The following is an 18,869-nucleotide window of genomic DNA, read 5'->3' as shown; positions in this document are numbered from 1 at the left end:
CAGAGTTATCATATAGGTAGTTGGTATCTGATCCATTTGAAGCAGAACTAGGCCTGAATACCTATCATATAGGTATGTTTCTTGGTACTATACTCACCCATCTGCTCCACTATCTCAGGTGGAAAAACTCGAGAAGCAAATGCTCTTCGGAAGATGTCTGAAAACTCTTTGTCAAGGCCTCCTATTCCCATCTTCTCAAAATTCCAGTCAGGATTGATAATTGACTGGCGGTTCTCCCTGGTCTTGGATTTACCTTAATAGAAAAAGAAAACAGTTCATAGATTGGGTACCACAGAATTGCAGCCAAAATTAGATATGCTGGAAGAAACACCGGCATAGATTTTATAGTCTACACACAATACTGTTACAAACACCATTGTGATAAACTCCACAAGTTTATTAAAATAAATATATACAGAACCTTTACTCTCCTCACTAGAAGTTGGCTTGTTTTTTAAAACACACACATTAGGCAGTTGCCTTCAATAGAAGAAAATGATTATATTAAGCACAAACGCTATAATAAAAACACAACTGAGATGCCACCAATCAAAAGAAGTAGTTCCATTTCAAGCTCAATCCATTCAGTTTGCAAAAAGCATTGCAACAGATATTACATGGAACACTGCACTCAAACCTTTACTCTCCACACTGATTTTCTGGCGATTTTGGTTTGCTTTGTTAACATCCATTGTGAAACTACCTAGAAGTAGCAATCCTAGAATTCAAGGAGGCATCTTGTATGGTACAAATCATGTGGACTTCAAATCAGAGACAGAGCCAAATACAGAGACCATAAAAATAAAGGCATGGGTACTGGAAACACCATCTCACCCCTTAAATTAGGCTAGCATATTGGAGGGAAAAATCCAGCATTAGGAGTGAGTCTTAATTGGTGCCATCGTTAATCTCTATGGTTCCTCACTATTTAAAACACAGAAAAATAATGTTATAGTCCTCTGATCAGGAAAAACAGGGAATTATAAGCCTAGTATGGGGCTGCAAAAAATTAATAGTGAACATTAATTCTTTGATTCCTTGGAATTACTGTATACATACTCTCCCTTTACATCTAACTAGCAGTTAGGAACACAGATTTTGCCCAAATTACTGGCTGCATTAGTTATTCTTAGTCTATCCTGCCCCCTTCTGGCCTAATTTGACATTTATTACAGAAATATATTCAAAAATTAAAAAGCTAGATGGACATGTTTTGATTTTGTAATGATAAAACTCATTAATTTACTTGAAACACTTTTGCTAGAAAACAGGAATAAAACTGAAATTAACAAATGAAGAGAACTGGATTAATTCAAAATAGAGAGCAAAGGCAGTTCAAACTTTAAAAAAAATAGCGCTTAGTTGCCAGTTACCCTTAATGCACACATTTGTTGTAGTTTTATGCCCTACTTTTTAACAATAATATAATAATATAGTTATCCATAACATACTGGAAAGTGCTTATCAAAAGGATCATACTATATTAAACGATTAACACTGTGTGATACACCAGTGAAGAAAAATGATGACACTTGGATTTGACAGGGAAGTACAGTGAGGCACAAAGTTGTCCAAGGTACATACAGATATTCAGGGAGGTTAGATCAAGTTAAAAATGGCCACCTGATCCAAGGTACGTTGGGATGGAGGAGGGGAAGAAATCAGTTGGTGGGGAAGAGAAAAGGAAGGTAGGTGGCATCTGAAGGGCAGTTGCTGGGGTCCAAGAGGGTTCGACAGGATCAAAGGACTCACAGGGTCCAGGGGGACTTGGGAGGTGTGCTTTCCTCCCCATGCTCCACGACGAGGAGATGTTTTAGCCTCCCAAGCCTCCCCACCCCCAGATGAACAACTGCTCCCCTCCAGCAAACCATCTTCCCTCACCCCTCAATTTACTTGCTCAGCTCCCAGCACAAGATTGGCACCAGGAGAGGCTTGAAGAATGGGGTATTCAGCAGGATAGGTGGTCGAGGCAGGGAGACATGCTGGCTATTTCAGAGTGGGGGGAGCAGGGGAGCTACAAATAGGCTGGTGACACAGAGGCAGGTAGGAAAAGCACAGCTCCTGGGCTGAGCCCAGTGGCTGGGCTTTGTCAGCCCTGGGAAATGTACAGAAGTTCAGGACAGTTAGATTGGTCTAAAAATGGCCAACTTGATCCAAGTTAGGTACACCTTGGAGGTAGAGTTAACTTAGATTGGCTTGGCCATTTTTAAAGACTAAATTTAACTGTCCTGAACTTTTGTACAGTTCACACTTGGATCCACCTAACTAGTGTAAGGTCCACACCTGAGCAAACTAAGTTAGACTGGGTGGCCATTTTTAAAGTGTGATGATCTAACCTCAGACTGGGTCAAAAATCTCAAATCCTAATTCCTTCTCTAATGGATCATACAAACACATGCCTGAGAGTTGAGAGAACCTGTTCATCAATGATCATGAACAGTAGACTAGTAAAACATGACTGCTTCCTCTGTTGCAGTCAGTTGTATAATTTTTAGGCATCTCCTTTTAACTCTCCTATGGAATTGTACACTATGAATTCTTTTTAATGGATGGCTTTTATTTATTTTTCCCCATTCTACATATGTAGTAAATCTGTGCAAATTCAATTCAGCCCCTTTATGATTCTGTGTTTTATTACATGATCATATGCAATTCTTTAAAAGGACCCCAGCCTTATTTAATACAAAAGACAAACAGAGTTCAGAGAATGAATCAAATTTGTGTAGTTTATGAAGCAGATGACACATGGTATCTAATTTCTGGAGTCTCACACTGACCGAAAAAGACACATTGGGCAGCTGCTGCACTTTTAGTGAGTAATATCTACCTTGTGCTCTGAACTAGGAAGGGGCTTGTAGAAAAAAAACCCAAACAAACCCAGAATGACTGTGTGATTAAAAACTACATCATAAAACATAGGCACAAAGGAGTCGAATTCAGGTTGTATGAAAGATGATATTTTGCAAGTGTTTAGTTAGTTTCTTAACTGCCAATAGAATTTCAAGTTTTACACAGAACTTTTTCTAAGAAATTTTATATTTAAAAGACTCATTATATTTTAAAAGATAAGACTCAACATCTTTACTGTGAAAATGACAACCACAATTATAGCAGACAGACAAATCTTCTGCCATCATCTTCACCTTGATCAGACGTCAGCAATATTTTGCAGTGGAGCTCCAACCACAGGCTGCTTCCAACCTGGCCTATGCTGCCAGGGCTGGGACCAGTCTCCACCTCCTACCCCTGCACCTCCTTTTCCCCCTTCCACTTACAATTCCACTGCCTGTAGCTGTTACCATGCAGGCAAAGCCCCCCACTGCCAAAACACTGCTGAAGCGCTCTGGTTTCCAGGGCCAGATAAGATGGCTCTGTTTGGGATCTGGATCATAGGCTTTAGGTTGCCAATCCCCTGGTCTAGACTGAATTTTTAAAAGCTGAGAGATCCAGAAAATAAAAAGGAATCAGAACTCGTGGTACAGGTGATATCTTTTATTAGACCAACTAGATTTTTGCAAAAAAATAAAATAAAATAATAATAATAGTAATAATAATCATCTTTAATTGCAAGCCTGGATACCTCAGAGATCCGAGATGCTTTTACAAAGATACATTTCCCCATCACATTGAGTTTGTAGTTTGAAGTTGATGGGAATTGTTCTCCTAAGTGAAGTAGATATTAAATTTACAAAAGCCTTCAAACTATGATTTCAGGCTGTTGCTTTTGACAATTTTGGCTAGTGTGTATAAAAAAGGTCACCTTAAGAGACCGCTAACAATGAAAAAGTTGTTGACTCAGAAGTAAATTTTGCTTCTAAGTGACAAAAGATTTTGTGCGTCTAAGACTTTTTCATAAAAATACAACTTCAGCCTCTTGTTCTGCAATATAAAATTTAACTGAGACATCCTATTAGCCATGCCTTTGGAAAACAATAGCATTTACAATTCGGTTCATTTAATTTTTATTCTAAACTTGTAACTGTACGATTTTTCAAATCTGATTATATATACCCTCAATTTGATTGAAATTTTAATTGAAAAATAAAGTGATGATACTTTCATTTAAAACTGTATTATTCTGCTTCTGAATAAGTTCAACTCCACATTATTAAAAAAAATTCAGAGTCAATGAATACCTGCAGAAGCCACTAATCAGGCGTAGTGGGGTTAGAAGACCAAATAGAGCAATGAAGCTGAATAGCCTTTTACTGTTTAGAGTCTCAGACCCACCTTTTTATACCGCATGTGTTACAGACTCCTTGGTGAGCACGGTATAAAGGCCTACATGACTACTCTAGCGAGTAAATAGTCAGTAAATATTAGCTTTCCGTGCAACAATGGAGCAATGGGTGTTACACTGCCTTCAAGCTTGAGTACAAAAGAACTTACCAATCAGATTGAGAGAGGAGTTTTCAGCCTTTTCAAATGCAACTTGACTGTTCCCAATAACCAGACCCACTTCAATCTGTATATAGGGACAAACACAAACTGTTAAACTTCAATGTTAGTCTTGACTTTAGATTCTTCTGTGGATGGTCACTACTGACTTCCCCAAAAGAGATGGGAAGCACTGCAAAACAAGCTCCATTTTGAAGGACTTTGCTGTCAAATGAATGTGAATAGTCAGATTAGAGCCATTAGATCCATCTCTCACTATTAAGTGACAACTTGTAATGATAAGCTTTCTTATACCCAAAACAGTCCTGATAATAAAAAAGAACTATAACGCTGGTTTCTTTTTTTAAAAGCTCTGACACAAGCGACATTGTCATATGATCAGCCACAGAAAGCGCTCTACATCTGTGCCTTTACAGAACTGCACAGCTTCAAAGTGCTTTAAAAAGGGCCTGATCCCAATCCATCTGCCCAACTCTCCAGTACTTGCTGGGCAACCCCCAGACTGATATCCCTCCTCTCCCTTACCTCCCCGCCATTCTGAAGACAGCACTGGTGCTGGGAGTGGGGAGGGGCAGACCTAGGGGAGAGCAGCTGCAGACTCGCAGCCACTCTAAAAACTGCAGCTCGATCCCCCAGCCCCCAACAGCAAATACCTGTTGGGCCCGGGGGACTCATAGGGCCTCCTGTGAAGTGCCATGAGTTACAGCAGGGAGTTGCACTTCTGTTTGCACCCTCAATGAGTTTAGTTCAGCAGAGCTCATCTGTCCTGCAAAGAGTAAAGTTGGTTCTCTGCTATGAAATGTAGTTGCCAACACTTCAAATTCAACATGCAACTCTGAAAGCATGTGTATTAATGTTTTATTACTGCACAGAGCCCAATACAGTTGGAGAATCAAACCCTCACCTTCCTGCCAGCAGAAAAATGAGAAGATTCTATGAATTAGTAGGGAAGACCTTCCTTTAATAGGGAAGATGAATTTGACTAAGAAAACAAGCAAATCCCAAATAGATTGTTTAAGTTATTGATATACTAAACTTTTTATCTTAGTTTTAGAGGAATACAAAAATCCACAAAGCAAGCTTTACAAACTGAGAAAGTTCAGAATTAAAGGTTTGATCTAATAAAATTTACATATATTAAAACATGGACTTGCACAATAAGCCAGCAGCATACACAAGTAACCAAGCTCTGCCCTAGAGCAATATGTAATTATGATAAACTCATGATATTTGTACTTCCCAGATTAAACTGATGTTTAAAATACCTTTTGTTTTATTTTTCTTCTTACCATGTAGTTGTTTGTGTGGCTTAACTGTGCATTTGCACTCCAAACAAATTGACAGCATAAGGCTGGTAAGTGCAAGAGGAGAATATAATGCATTTCCTTAGAGTTAGTTTCTACCATAAGTCCCACTATCCCTACCTTCTGTTTTTTGCCTGTGCTGGGCTCGCCTCTCAGGATGCTGGGATCCATGGCTTCGATATCCTTTACTAAAAGGCTAAAAAGCTTATCGTTAAAATTGAACACAAGCTGTGAAAAGAAAAGGGGGGAGAGAAAGAAAACAAAGATTTACCTTGTTGAAAAGGAATCACACATTTTGATGGTTTCGAGGGGGAGAAATGGGATTCTGAGTGAAGTTGTCAGTAAGCTTAGCATCCCCAGAGCATTCCCATGTGGGTCCTTCCGATTATCTCCTACGTCCAGGACCTTGCCTTCTGGCCAGGTTCTCTTAGCGTCTCACCCCTTCCAGGGCAAAGATGTCTCTCTCAAAATAAACAGTATGCTTCACTACAAACTGAAGAGCTGCTGCCCTCTTGGAGACCTCCCTTTGGTTTTGACCCCTCCAACCAACCGTCTCAGATCATGAAAATAGCTCAGCTCTTCATTCTAGTTTTCAAATGTTCTTTTCCCTTACTTGCTCTTCCTCTCCCCACCCCCTTATGTAGTGTTTTCTCTCAGGAGAAGTCTTCTGCCCTTTCCCTACAACAACCTTGTCTTTTTGTACTACCTCTTTTCATATTCTGCAAACTAGGCAAAGACCCCATCCCAGCTGTGCAAAGTGAGGGTAGTTTAACTCTAAGGCTTACTTTCCAGGTTTCTGTCAATGACTGCTTGCACTCCATTACAAAGGAAAAGTTTATCAACCTCACAAAGAGAAAATGATTTAGTCCATTCCTGTCCTTAAAAGTTTAAGAAAACTAGAATCTTACTCTACAACACAAAACAGCATGTTGCCTTTTGCAGTTTCATTCGACAATGAAACTGTCTCAGAGTCAAAATAGCATTCTGAACAAAAACACTTCAAGGAAGTCACGGCAGGAGACCGACTGGGGGAAAAATAAACCACATTAATAAGGAAATAACTGATGAGGAAGCAGAAACCTGATTCAATTAAAGCAGCTTGCCCAGCATAACAAAAGGGATCCATTCACTTATATCTGGCCTGACTTTGACTCAAAAAAATCTATGACTGAGTTAGGAATATAGTCCAGATCTCCCAAAATTGCTAAAAAAAACACCCTTAAACTTTCCTTTAGGAGAAAACCATGAAAAGGACAGGTTTTGCAACACTGTGTTCATATTCTCCAATGCAGACACTGAAGCACTGACACTTTATCATTATAGACAGTCTCTGTGCAAAACAGCCTCTTGCTCTAAACAAGCGATGGGAATGCTCCACAAACAGTTTACTTATGAAATATTAAGGGAATGCTTAATACTGCACATACCAGTGAGTTTGTCAGCAAGAGAACAAGGGAATGGGAGTGGCTGAAACCATGAACAAACATCACACCTGTTGTCCTACTGAGAATGCCTGGTTGTTGAACTGTTGGATAAACTCAGCTGCCATCTTGTCTGAGTCATATGGATTAGAGTCAATACTCTTCTTCTGGAGAAAGTCTATCTCAATCGTCATTGTGCCAATGCAGTGCTTGGCCTTGTCAAAGTTGTGTGGGGATACTTGGAAAAAAGAAAAAAGAAAAAAGAAAAAGCTTCAGCATTATCAGAGTTGCATTGGGATCCTGTTAAGTACCTAATATGCTGTAGAATTGGTGATAAACTCACCCAATTATATACGAGATTAATACTAAAACAGTGGCCTACTTGGCTGGCAAGTGCGATTCCCAAGTCACTTTACTTGAGGCTTTAAAAATCCATACTACCATAAAAATGTTTCTAGTACACAAACAGTTCACTGTTGCTTCTGACAATAGAACCTCATTGATCTCACATTATAAAGCCAGGTGAAAGAAGAGAACCACAACAAATGGGCCATAACTCTGAAAAAGCATTACTCTATATTTAAAATCTGCATTAGAGTCTCCCCCAAATACCTACTGTATGTGATGGTGAAGCTCTTCTTACTGCTACATCAGCATTAGAATGTGCTGCTCAATGCCAATGTATAACGTATGATTCTGTGGTAAGTTTATACCTTAAAAAAGTGCTTCTTGATTGGCATTAAAAAAAATAGTCCAAAATTAAGAACTGAACATGCTAAACCTACACAAGAAAGGACTGTGTGAAAGGTCTGCCTCATGCCCAGTGCCCTCTAGGGGAAGACAAGTTTTGTCTTCACAGAGGGATAGAAGAATTAGATTTTTCTTATACAGGTCACATGCACTTTTCCTCAAGTGTTCTGCACTAACTAGGAGGCGGGGTGTGGGTGTGTATCCTGTGTATTATGAATCTTTGACTGAGAAGGCAGATTTAGGGTACATACTAGTATGACCTTATTCCATCACTCTGAAAAGTTTGAGCTTTGCTGGATCTCCATTCTGGAGGAACACAAGATACCCCGGGGCACCCTTAACATAAAGAAGCTGTGTCACTAAATAAAGTGAGAGAGACAAACCAAGCGACCTTCCCAGAGTTGGAGTCTGTTTGCCAGAGCAGCTATAAATTCCTGAAGCTGACATAAAAAGTAGGGCTGTGCGACATTTCAGCAGACATCTCGTTTTGGAGGCATTTCAGGCTGTTGCGGCACCCAAAACACCAAATCCAAATTGAAACAGAAGACTCCACAATGTTTCAGAAATGGTTTGGAGAATTTCAGGAGTTTCAGAGCCGGGCTTGCAGGGAAACAAAAACTAAGAAGAGGGAGGAGAAAAAGGTGAGGAAGGACTGCTCTAATATTGACATCTAGCTCCCAGTTCGATTCCCCAGCTCTCTGATCATTTCCCCAGCTCTTCCCAGGGGGCATGGGCAGGTTAGGGCCAGCAGCAGCTGCTTGGTGCAGCCTGCACTGAGAAGACTGCAGTGCTGCTGCTAGTCCCAGCCTGCAGTGGCAACCTGCTGAAACTGGCACCCAGTTAAGAGTGCCCATGCTCCCGTCCTGCTCCCCGCTGGGGCCCCAAGCCCTGCCCAGCTGGGTAGGACTGTGCAAAGCTTGCAGACCGTTTGGAACAGATTTGGAGGAGATTCGGCCAAAACGAAACAGGACAGTGATCCAAAACACCAAAACAAATCACTGTCCTCCAAAACAATCAAATCCGAAACTGAATTGAAACAGCAGTTAGGCACAGCCCTAGTAAAAAAGTATGTCCATACCTCCTTTCAAGTTAGCCTGTGCATAGAAACAAGCCCCACTTGTACACACCCAGGTCCACAAATGAGCCAAAGATGGTTCAGAATCAGGCTTGGCACACCTTGGGATAGGGAGCCTCAGCACAGTACTGAAGCATACACTCAGGCTCACTCCCAAGCCATCTACGCAAGCTAATTTGCAAACTTGGTGCACACACGTGGGCAGGGCTTGTTCATCACTGGAGTGCCCAGACTCACTCTGAAGTTGGTATAAATATACCCTAGCTCCCTGCTCTAAATCACCAGGTTGCCCCTACATACTTTACAGTGGCAAAGATCGCATTAGGGCTGCCAAATGTCTTCTAAGGTAAGAATGCAAAAGGCATCTATAAAAACTGAATTAATCTGTCAGTTTTTAAAACAGTAGACAGAAGCATGCTCTTCTCTAGTTAAAAGATTAAACATGATTTATAAACATACAATTTAACATATTCATGGAGGTAATCAGGGAAAAAGAGAGTCAATAACATCACCTTAGTTTTAGAAATGCTCTTCCTTCCTTGCATTTAGATTAGCTTTGCAACAAGTAAGGAAGAAAAACAGTACAGGCAATGGGACACTCTTTCTACTTACAGACTTCTTCACATACTAATGGACTAAGGATTATGTATATCTATATACAAAATATTTTTGTAAGGAAAAAGTGTCAAGCTGAAAAAAGAGTTAAGTGTTCAAAAGTTGAGAGGTCAGAAGTTAGTCTGACCCTGCTGCAAACAAAAACAAGGAATGTCTTGATCCTCTCACCACAGGAGGCCTGTGAAGAACCAGATATATCTATAAAATTCTTCGTTTTGGAACTGAAGTCAGTTTTAAAAACTAAGTATCTTGGCGATATGGTAGCAAGCTGAGTACTTTTAATGTATTCAAACTGTAAAATTAAACACATCATACAGAAACAAGCATGGCAAACTAATGTGCTACTCAGTGGAGGTAAGAGAGAGATTGCGATATATTGCAGACTGTGTGTAGTACAGACAGAATTATCCAGGCAATCAAATTAGTTACCATATTAAGCTTTTACTTGATAATCATTATGCAGTTTGCATATTCATGTACCCAAATTTGAAAAAGATTCTTTGCCAGCAAGCACTGAAAAAAATTATGCAATGGGTGTGGGATTTGACTAATGCTGTAACATGGAACAAGAGACTAATCTTTTAGCATGTCCCAAATTACAGGTAAGCTAGAGAGGGTTATTATAGCTCCTCATTTACATTATACCTATTTGTTTAATTTCTTAAAATGGTGGTAGAAGGTGGGGATGGAGGCTGTGTAACTGAGCACCTCCAAATCCTTAAAATTTTAAGTATTTGAATTGTGTGAAGGCACTAGGAAAGGCACTCACCGTCTTGGAGAGAACACTCAAGGAGAGCACTCAGTTACTGGTGTTCCAGTGCCCAAACTCATTAAAGAATTTGAGACTGCAGGAAGCATTAGGTGGTTGCTTGGTTGGAAGGATTTTCTCTTATCTTAGGCAGGCCATTGGTCAAATTGAGATACTTGTTTCACATATGCATTCAAAAGCTTTTGAAAGACCTTAGGGCAGGCTGGAGGGATAAAAGGTTCCCTTCCTCCCCTTTCCTCCTACTACTTTTGGTAGGAGCTTGAGTTACTCCTTCAGTGTGTCAGAAAAGCCAAAGCACTGCTCATCCAAGAAAATGAGCTCATGAATTCATAATAACCTTAGATCAGTATTATAGAAGTGATGGATGCCATTAACACTACATCATAGGATGCCTTCCGGAAAAATTCTAGCTATTCTGAATTATAGACTCATAGATGTTAGGGTCAGAAGGGACCTCAATAGATCACTGAGTCTGATCGCCTGCCTAGGCGGGAAAGAGTGCTGGGTTCAGATGACCCTAGCCAGATGCCTATCTAACCTCCTCTTGAAGTCCCCCAGGGTAGGGGAGAGCACCACCTTCCTTGGGAGCCCATTCCAGATTTTGGCCACTAACTGTGAAGAAGTTCTTCCTAATTTCCAGTCTAAATCTGCTCTCTGCTAACTTAGGGCCATTATTTCTCGTAACTCCCAGGGGCGCCTTGGTGAGTAGAGCCTCACCAATTCCCTTCTGCGTTCCCATGATGAATTTATAGGCAGCCACAAGGTCGCCTCTCAACCTTCTCTTGCAGGGGCTGAAGAGGTCCAGGTGCCCTAGTCTCTCCTTGTAGGGCTTGGCCTGCAAGCCCTTAACCATACCAGTGGCCCTTCTCTGGACTCTCTCCAGGTTATCCACATCCCTCTTAAAGCGTAGTACCCAAAACTGGACGCAGTATTCCAACTGCGGTCTGACCAGCGTCCGATAGAGGGGAAGTATCACCTCCTCAGTTCTGTTTTTCATGCATCTGCTGATGCACAATAAAGTGGCGTTAACTTTGTCACATTGACAACTCATGTTCATCTTGGAGTCCACTAGGACTCCAAGATCCCTTTCTGCTTCCATGATGCCGAGCAGGTCATTTCCTAGGCAGTAGGTGTGCTGGACATTTTTCCTCCCTAGGTGCAGCACTTTGCATTTCTCCTTGTTAAATCGCATTCTATTGTTTTCTGCCCATTTGTCCAACTTGTCCAAGCGTGCCTGTAGTTGTTCCCTGCCCTCCGGTGTGTCCACTTCTCCCCACAGTTTTGTATCATCCGCAAACTTGGACAGAGTACACTTCACACCCTCATCTAAGTCACTGATGAAGACATTGAAGAATATCGGTCCAAGGACCAAGCCCTGTGGGACCTCACTGCCCACATCCTTCCAGGTCCTGTCCACCACCACTCTCTGGGTATGATCCTCTAGCCAATTTGCCACTCACCAGACTGTGTAACCATCCAAGTCACACCCTCTTAATTTGTTCACCAGTATGGGGTGGGATACCGTACTGAAGGCCTTCCTGAAGCCTAAGTAAATAACATCTACCCTTACTCCTGTGTCCAGGTGCTTTGTAACCTGGTCATAAAAAGGGACTAGAATTAGTAGGAGCAAGACTGCTTAGAAAGCAGAATATTTTTAACTGACAGAATTATGAAGGGTATGAAATATCTGTTACCAAATATCTGTTTTTAAGGCACTTAAGGGTTTTTTTTTTTTAATTATTATTATTTCTTAATTTTCCAAGTTCATTATACAGTATAGGACTACACAACAAATGTGTAATCCCAATCTTACATTCCACAATTGATCTCCCTTAGAGAGCATCCATGGCATGCCGAGTTGCTGGCAATTATTGTAACCAATACTTGATAGCAATCATTGCTAATGCTTCCAGTGCCGACACCACAGCTGATGTTAACACTAAGTATTAAAATAAGAAAAGACAGGAGAGAAAAAAGAAGATAGCAAGAGGCAGATGAAGGAAAAACAGACTGAGAGAAAAAGAGGAGGCCAGAGACATTATACAAAGGAGGTTTGTATTAGGAGAGAGAAAAGAGACAGAGACACAGAAACACAGCATCTCAGCACAACAGCTTCAGTTAAACACAAGCAGGAGACCCACAGAGGTAAAGCGGCTAGACACGCATAGTAGCACAGCTGAATTGAAAGACAATAATCAGTATTAACTCGTATGTAATTCCCAGAGAGGAGCAACTAAGGAACTCCTCAGTCTTGTTCATTAAGTTGACCTGTATTTGAAAACTGATTTCTACTACTGTTAATAGTCACAAAAGCACCAAAAACATGGATTAACTGTTCCTCTAACTTCAAATTTTTGCTTCACAAAAACATTGCCTTATCACACCCACAAGCAAGAACAAAAGCAAAGGCAAGGATTAGTTCAGACCTCCACGCTAAGTGGCAGCAAACGCCAAGCCACTAATGGCTCTGAAGAGTTTAGAGTAAAGACTAGATGAGCACATGGGCAGAGAATGGGTGAACGGGATTTAAAGTAGGATCCTTCACATAACATGGGATTTAGCTACATGCTGGTAGGCATGAGTAACCTGACAGCCAATAGCAGTATTCTCCTGTATAAGATCACTTTCTCATATTAAGACAGCTATGATATAATTTACTCCTTACACCTCCTTGTTAGTGATGATTAAGTCCTTGTACTTCACAAAAGTTTCATAGTTTCTAGGGTCGGAAGGGACCTGAGCAGATCATCTAGTCGGACCCCCTGCCATGGCAGGAAAGAGTACTGGGGTCAAACAACCCCAGCAAGATGTTCATCTAACCTCCTCTTAAAAACCCCCAGGTTAGGAGCCTGCACCACTTCTCTCGGAAGTTGGTTCCAGACCCTAGCCTCCCTGATCGTGAAGTAGCACCTCCTGATATCTAACCTAAACCTACCCTCTGCCAGCTTGTGACCGTTATTCCTGATCACTCCTGGCGGTGCTTGGGGGAACAGTGACTTCCCCAATGCCTGCTGATCCCCTCTGACTAGTTTAAAACAGGCCACAAGATCCCCCCTCAGCCTTCTCTTTTGGAGGCTGAACAGGTTCAGGTCCCGTAGCCTCTCCTCATATGGCCTGCCCTGTTGTCCCCTGATCATACGAGTGGCCCTCCTCTAGACCCTCTCCATGCTGTCCACATCCCTCTTGAAGCGTGGCGCCCAGAACTGGACGCAATACTCCAACTGCGGCCTGACCAGTGCCGCATAGAGGGGGAGGATCACCTCTTTGGACCTGCTCGAGATGCATCTGTGGATGCATGCCAAGGTGTGGTTGGCCTTCCTAACTGCCTCCCCACACTGCTGGCTCATGTTTATCTTGGACTCGATGACCCCCAGATCCTTTTCCGCCTCCGTGCTGACAAGAGGGGAGTTCCCTAACCTGTATATATGGCGCCGGTTGTTCCACCCGAGGTGCATCACCTTGCACTTGTCTGTGCTGAGTTATACAAACCCTTCTGGAAAACAGAAGATTCGTTGTGAACCTTTGCAGCAGAATCTTTGGTGCCAGTAATGTATCTTCCAGGTTGGCTGATCTCATACAGCAAGCTTTAAACTAGCATCACCGGGGGAGGGGGCCACAGGAAGACGAGGAGTCACCACCCGAGCAAGACAGGTGACAAATGCAAGGAGTGCCCAGGTAAAAAACAGGGGTCCAAACAGTTTCCCAAATCGGGGGGTGGCACACACAGCTAGGTAAGGCCTTAAATGCCTATATACCAATGCTTGTAGTATGGGGAATAACAGGAGGAACTCGCCCTCAGAATAGCCAGTTCAGACCCAGACATAATAGGGCTTACAGAAATCTGGTGGGATTCATCCCATGACTGGGCAGTTAGCATTAGAGGCTACAGGCTTTACAGGTAGGATAGAGAAGGAATGTATCGGTCTTCCATAAGATAGTGTTTTAGTGTTTAGATTCTTCACCACTTGCCCAATAACCATTCTACCTTTGCAGGAGGTAGCATGGCCCCCTGTATTTATATGCAGGCAACTCAACACTGGTACTTTGGCCTGATGAAAAGATGATGAATAGTCATTTGCATACAAGTTCAAAGCCCAAGTCAGTATATTCCCACAAATGGAGATACTAAATGTGAATTTAGCATCAGCTAACACACTGTTGGAAAACAAGAATGTGTATAAATGCCCAATGGTTCTCAACCTTTTCAGATTCAAGTCAGCCCTCAGAAAATGCCAGCTCTTACATGGCATTCATTTTTTTTTTTTTAATACAGAAAAATAACAGAGCAATTCTTCTATTACATAAACTTGGAAAGACCATGGCAGGTCAGAATGGTTTTAACACTATGCATTCCTGTTGCAAGCCCTTGGTTCATCCTGTGAATTATGTCTGTACACTTAACACTGAACATTGTGTGGCTTCAGCAGCCTGGTTAAAAATCATAGGCCTAAAGAAACCTAAGTGAAACAAACAGCAGATTATTACATGGATTTGCTGTACTCATCTTCTAACACACCATACTGGCATGTGGAAAGAAAACATCCAAATCTCATGACAGCTAGATATTGGAAGTCCACAGCCATAAGATCAACACTTCAGCCTGGCAGGAAGCAAAGTTACTTTCAATCAGACAACAGAAGGGCTGACAATTCCAGCCCAGTTTCACTTTAGTTTGGAAACAATGAAAGAGTTGTTTTTGATCGGTATGTGTTAATTTTACATTGAGGTGTTTGACCTACCATCTATATCTTGTCCAATGGAGAGTCCAGCCCATTTTCGCTGTAAAAAAAAATAAATAAAAACTTTAGACAGACAGCTATTTACCAGAACTACAGCTATTTGCACACAAGAACAGCTCACTTCCTCATTGGAGCTGTTAGGAAGCATAGGCACTTCAGCATAGATTGAATAGCAAAGCAGCTGCAATAAGATATAACAAAATACTGACAATGAAAAGGAAATTAAAAAAAAAGCAATAGTGACAAAAATATTTGAAATCATCATTTTCCTTTCTCTGATGTCTTTGTTTGAAAAATATTACGTCCATCTACTTCAAAATCAATGGTCAGCCCCAACAAAATAGCTGCAATGGCTATTGGGGACAACTCTCATCAAGTCCAACCTTCTTCATGTTGCTATCTAAAAGACCCACAGAAATAACTCTTACCTCACTGTCAAAACAGAGATAGTGACTAAACAAAGTGCTGAGAAGTCAATAACCTACTTTTAAGAAATTAAACTGAAGCAAATTACTATTATTCATTTTGTTTCTATTTTAATTATATCTTAAAAAAGAGAAAATAAGTAGTGAAGAACTAATGGGAGATGTATTGATGTTCTCAAGGGTCTTCCCTAAAATCCTAACTAAGCTCTGTCTGCATAGATATTTCGTTTCTTATCGGAATTGTTAACTTGAACGATCGGACATTATAGAAATGGTCTCCTCACATTTAAAACTCATTTTGCTTGTTCCCTAGTAATTAATAAGTGAAACCACATAATACCTGGGGCAAGCTGAATGCAATGCTCCCTGGAACAACAGATGAATGAGTTCTCAGTGTGAACACATATCGGTGGTTTGGAGAAGTCCTCACGATTACGTGTCTAAAAGAGAGAAATCAGCATTTTACTTCAATATATAAAGCACCATACATAACTGTAGCATTCAGATATATAATTACATTCTAGTGCTACAATGGGAAAAATTGAAGGGTTTTGTAAATAGGCAGATGCTTGTCAAGAGTCTTAGTGGAGTTAAGAAATCAGAATTCATGGGAGAGGTGATATCTTTTATTAGACCAACTAGATTTTTGCATAGTGGAGTTAATTTAATTTAACAGCATTAATGTCTTTAATGAAGTGTCACGTGGATATAGAAGCTTATCCACATGCACCAAAAGGCATCCCTTCCATTTAAACACCCCACCCTGCCAATTACCACAAGAGTTAGGTCTGACCTAAAACCCTAGATCCAGACATGCCCAAACCCAAATAAGGTCAGTTTTGCAACTCAAACCTTTAAACACATCTGTGCACTAATAATTTCACTGATATCCAAATAAATAAATTTACTTTAGACTTCTTCCATTCAAAATACACTGAACATTTGCAGAACAGTATTTGATACTTCTACTGTGACTAAATGCAAGACTGAAATGGGAGGAATAGACCATGACTGGTCCCCAAGTCTTTGCTGTACACTACTTATATACTAAATCTGAGGAGATAAAATTCCACAGTAAAAGTCATCATAACAGTGTAACTGTTTACTAGGCCATTGGCAACAATACTGAGAAAATGACATGCTGTGGGGGCACCATCGTATTATGTTATCCCTGTCACTGGAAGAAATGTGTATCTGTGGATTTCCTGCGACACGGTTGTGCTAGAGGGTTTCAAAGGCAACAGGTAAAACAAAATGGACATAAACAAGCAGTTAAAATGAGACAGCAGTAGCCTGCAAGCACGTTAGCCTGCAGCTCTCAATGAACATGCTACAGGGAGCAAAGTGTTCACTGGAAAAAAAAACACAACAAAGCAAACAACCCCCCCTGCTTTTTGAAGATCCTTCCTGACCATTTCATAAAGCGCTGTGGTTTTGTCATCAGTTTGGAGGGTGATCAGCCACACACACAGGCAAACTTCTCCAATATCATTTATTTCACGACAACATGTTTTTAGAGTAAATTTTTCACTGTTTAACCTTTCACATGCTGTGTCTTTTTTATGCATCATGCATAATTTAATAAGACCTTTAAAAAAAAAAGTAATTTCAGGTACTGCTGCATTTAATGAAACTATGGGACACCTGTTCCTCAGGGGCAAGTCATGACCCTTGTCACAGGGCGGGGTCCCAGGGGCGGCCGTGATCTCTCCTGGCACCCCCTACCGTGCCAAGTTGGCGATCAAGCACCCTCGTTCTTGCCCGCCACGTCTTTGAAGGTATTTTGTTTTATAAGGGAGGCTGCCTTCTGTCCCCCTTGACACGGTGCTCTTAGTTATCCTGGCCCCTATTCCATATAGATTGATTTGGTGCACCCAGCCTTATGGGCTATGCGTGGCTCCTACTACCCCTTATACCACTCCCCAAGCCTCTCAGATGTACCAGACGTTGTTGAGTCAGTTACTATTGCCCACGCCCTTGCGGACACTCTCCGGGCTTGTCTTCCACTCGTGGCCCTCCCTGGGGCTTAACGCAATCCTCTAGCCCTCCCTGGGGCTTCTCTCGGTACAATCGCCCTCCATGGGCTCTTATTCCTGTACACCCTCTCTGGGGCTTCTATTCTTGTGTGCCCACCCTGGGGCTTAACACGAGCACCCTCTGGGCTTCTTACCGGTGCCCACACTAGTGCTCCTCCCAATTGGGGCTCAGGTGGCCTTAGCCATACCTGGCCCCTAGACCCCCTTCTTGGTCTATGATCCCTTTGCGGCTCAGGTGGCCTCAGTCTTACCTGGCCCTCAATCCAGACTGCTGTGCCCTCTCTGGCACCAGGAACCCCCACGCTACTGGGGCGCTCCTATGAGGCCTCCTCCAACCCCTTATAGCCTCACCCGGTCCTCCAGTGGAATACCAAACAAACAAACGAAATAACACAAGGCAACCGGCTATAACTCAAACGAAGCCTCCTGGCTAAAATGCGACCTAAACCATCCGGTAGCTTATCCTCTCAAATCCCTACCAGGGTTTCCTCCACCCGTTCTCCTCACACGGGAGCCGTTTCTGACCATCGGGTTTCTCTCACTGCCTGCTCCAACTTCTTTGGCTGCCAGAGGGGAACTGCCTGCTTGGCCTCAGCCTAGGCTGTTTATATAGGCCAGGCCCTGCCCCCTTCCCATCAGCTGACCGACTGCAGTTGCCCCAGCAACCAGCACCTGTCCTTCTCTCTAGGAGCAGGGCACTTCAATGCCCTGCAACACACCTTCCCCCTTAAGTTCGAGTCCCACTAGGGACAGGGCACAGAAGTGCCCTGTGACACCCCTATACTTCAGCTCCCTGTGCAATGTATGATGAGAGGTAAGCACTCAAAGCGGGGTCTAAAACTACTCAAGTTGAATAGGGTGTGACCTTCAGCAACCCAGAGCTGGGCTGGATACAATACAAACTTTATAGTGTAGGCAACCACTGCTCCTCTAGATCATGGTATACGTGTAAGAGGTCTAGTCAGGTGCCTGATGAACCCACTTGTAGAGAGTCTTGCAGCCATCATACCAAAACCTTTGACGCACATGCCCAGGCAAGAGTATGGAGGAGTGGAAGCTGCCCAAGACCAACTATCCCCCCTCTAGACCAGTGCTTCCCAACACATGGGTTACAAGAATATATGAAAGGGTCGCAAACAAAACTTTAAAAGTGGATTATCCTAAAGAAGAAAAATGTTGTAACTCTGGCTCTTCCCTTGCAGGCTGGCAGAGTTCCAGCCTGCAAGGGAGTGCTTGCCCATCTCCTGTGCGCCCCACACACCCACCCCCTGCCCCACACACTGGGAGGCTGGAACCTGGGGGCAGCAGGTCGGGAGCATGGGGCATGAACACAACCG

The 18,869-nt window shown here is 42.3% G+C and overlaps 1 protein-coding gene across 2 annotated transcripts in view; it reads right to left on the bottom strand.

The window, feature by feature from the left end:
• NSF (N-ethylmaleimide sensitive factor, vesicle fusing ATPase) overlaps nt 1–18,869 on the bottom strand; it is a 117,171-nt gene that overhangs the window by 64,573 nt on the left and 33,729 nt on the right. For both annotated transcript variants that reach the window (XM_090044744.1, XM_090044743.1), the window contains 6 exons: nt 15,837–15,936; nt 15,072–15,111; nt 7,195–7,361; nt 5,823–5,930; nt 4,390–4,465; nt 98–253 (listed from right to left, as the gene is read on the bottom strand). In XM_090044744.1, coding sequence (XP_089900870.1) covers nt 98–253; nt 4,390–4,465; nt 5,823–5,930; nt 7,195–7,361; nt 15,072–15,111; nt 15,837–15,936 — 647 coding nt within the window. The remainder of the gene's footprint in view (nt 1–97; nt 254–4,389; nt 4,466–5,822; nt 5,931–7,194; nt 7,362–15,071; nt 15,112–15,836; nt 15,937–18,869) is intronic.

The sequence above is a fragment of the Crocodylus siamensis genome, chromosome 4 (genome assembly GCF_052110815.1).
Source record: "Crocodylus siamensis isolate JL-2025a chromosome 4, ASM5211081v1, whole genome shotgun sequence".
NCBI classification, from domain to species: domain Eukaryota; kingdom Metazoa; phylum Chordata; order Crocodylia; family Crocodylidae; genus Crocodylus; species Crocodylus siamensis.
This window is presented reverse-complemented; position numbering and strand designations above follow the sequence as displayed.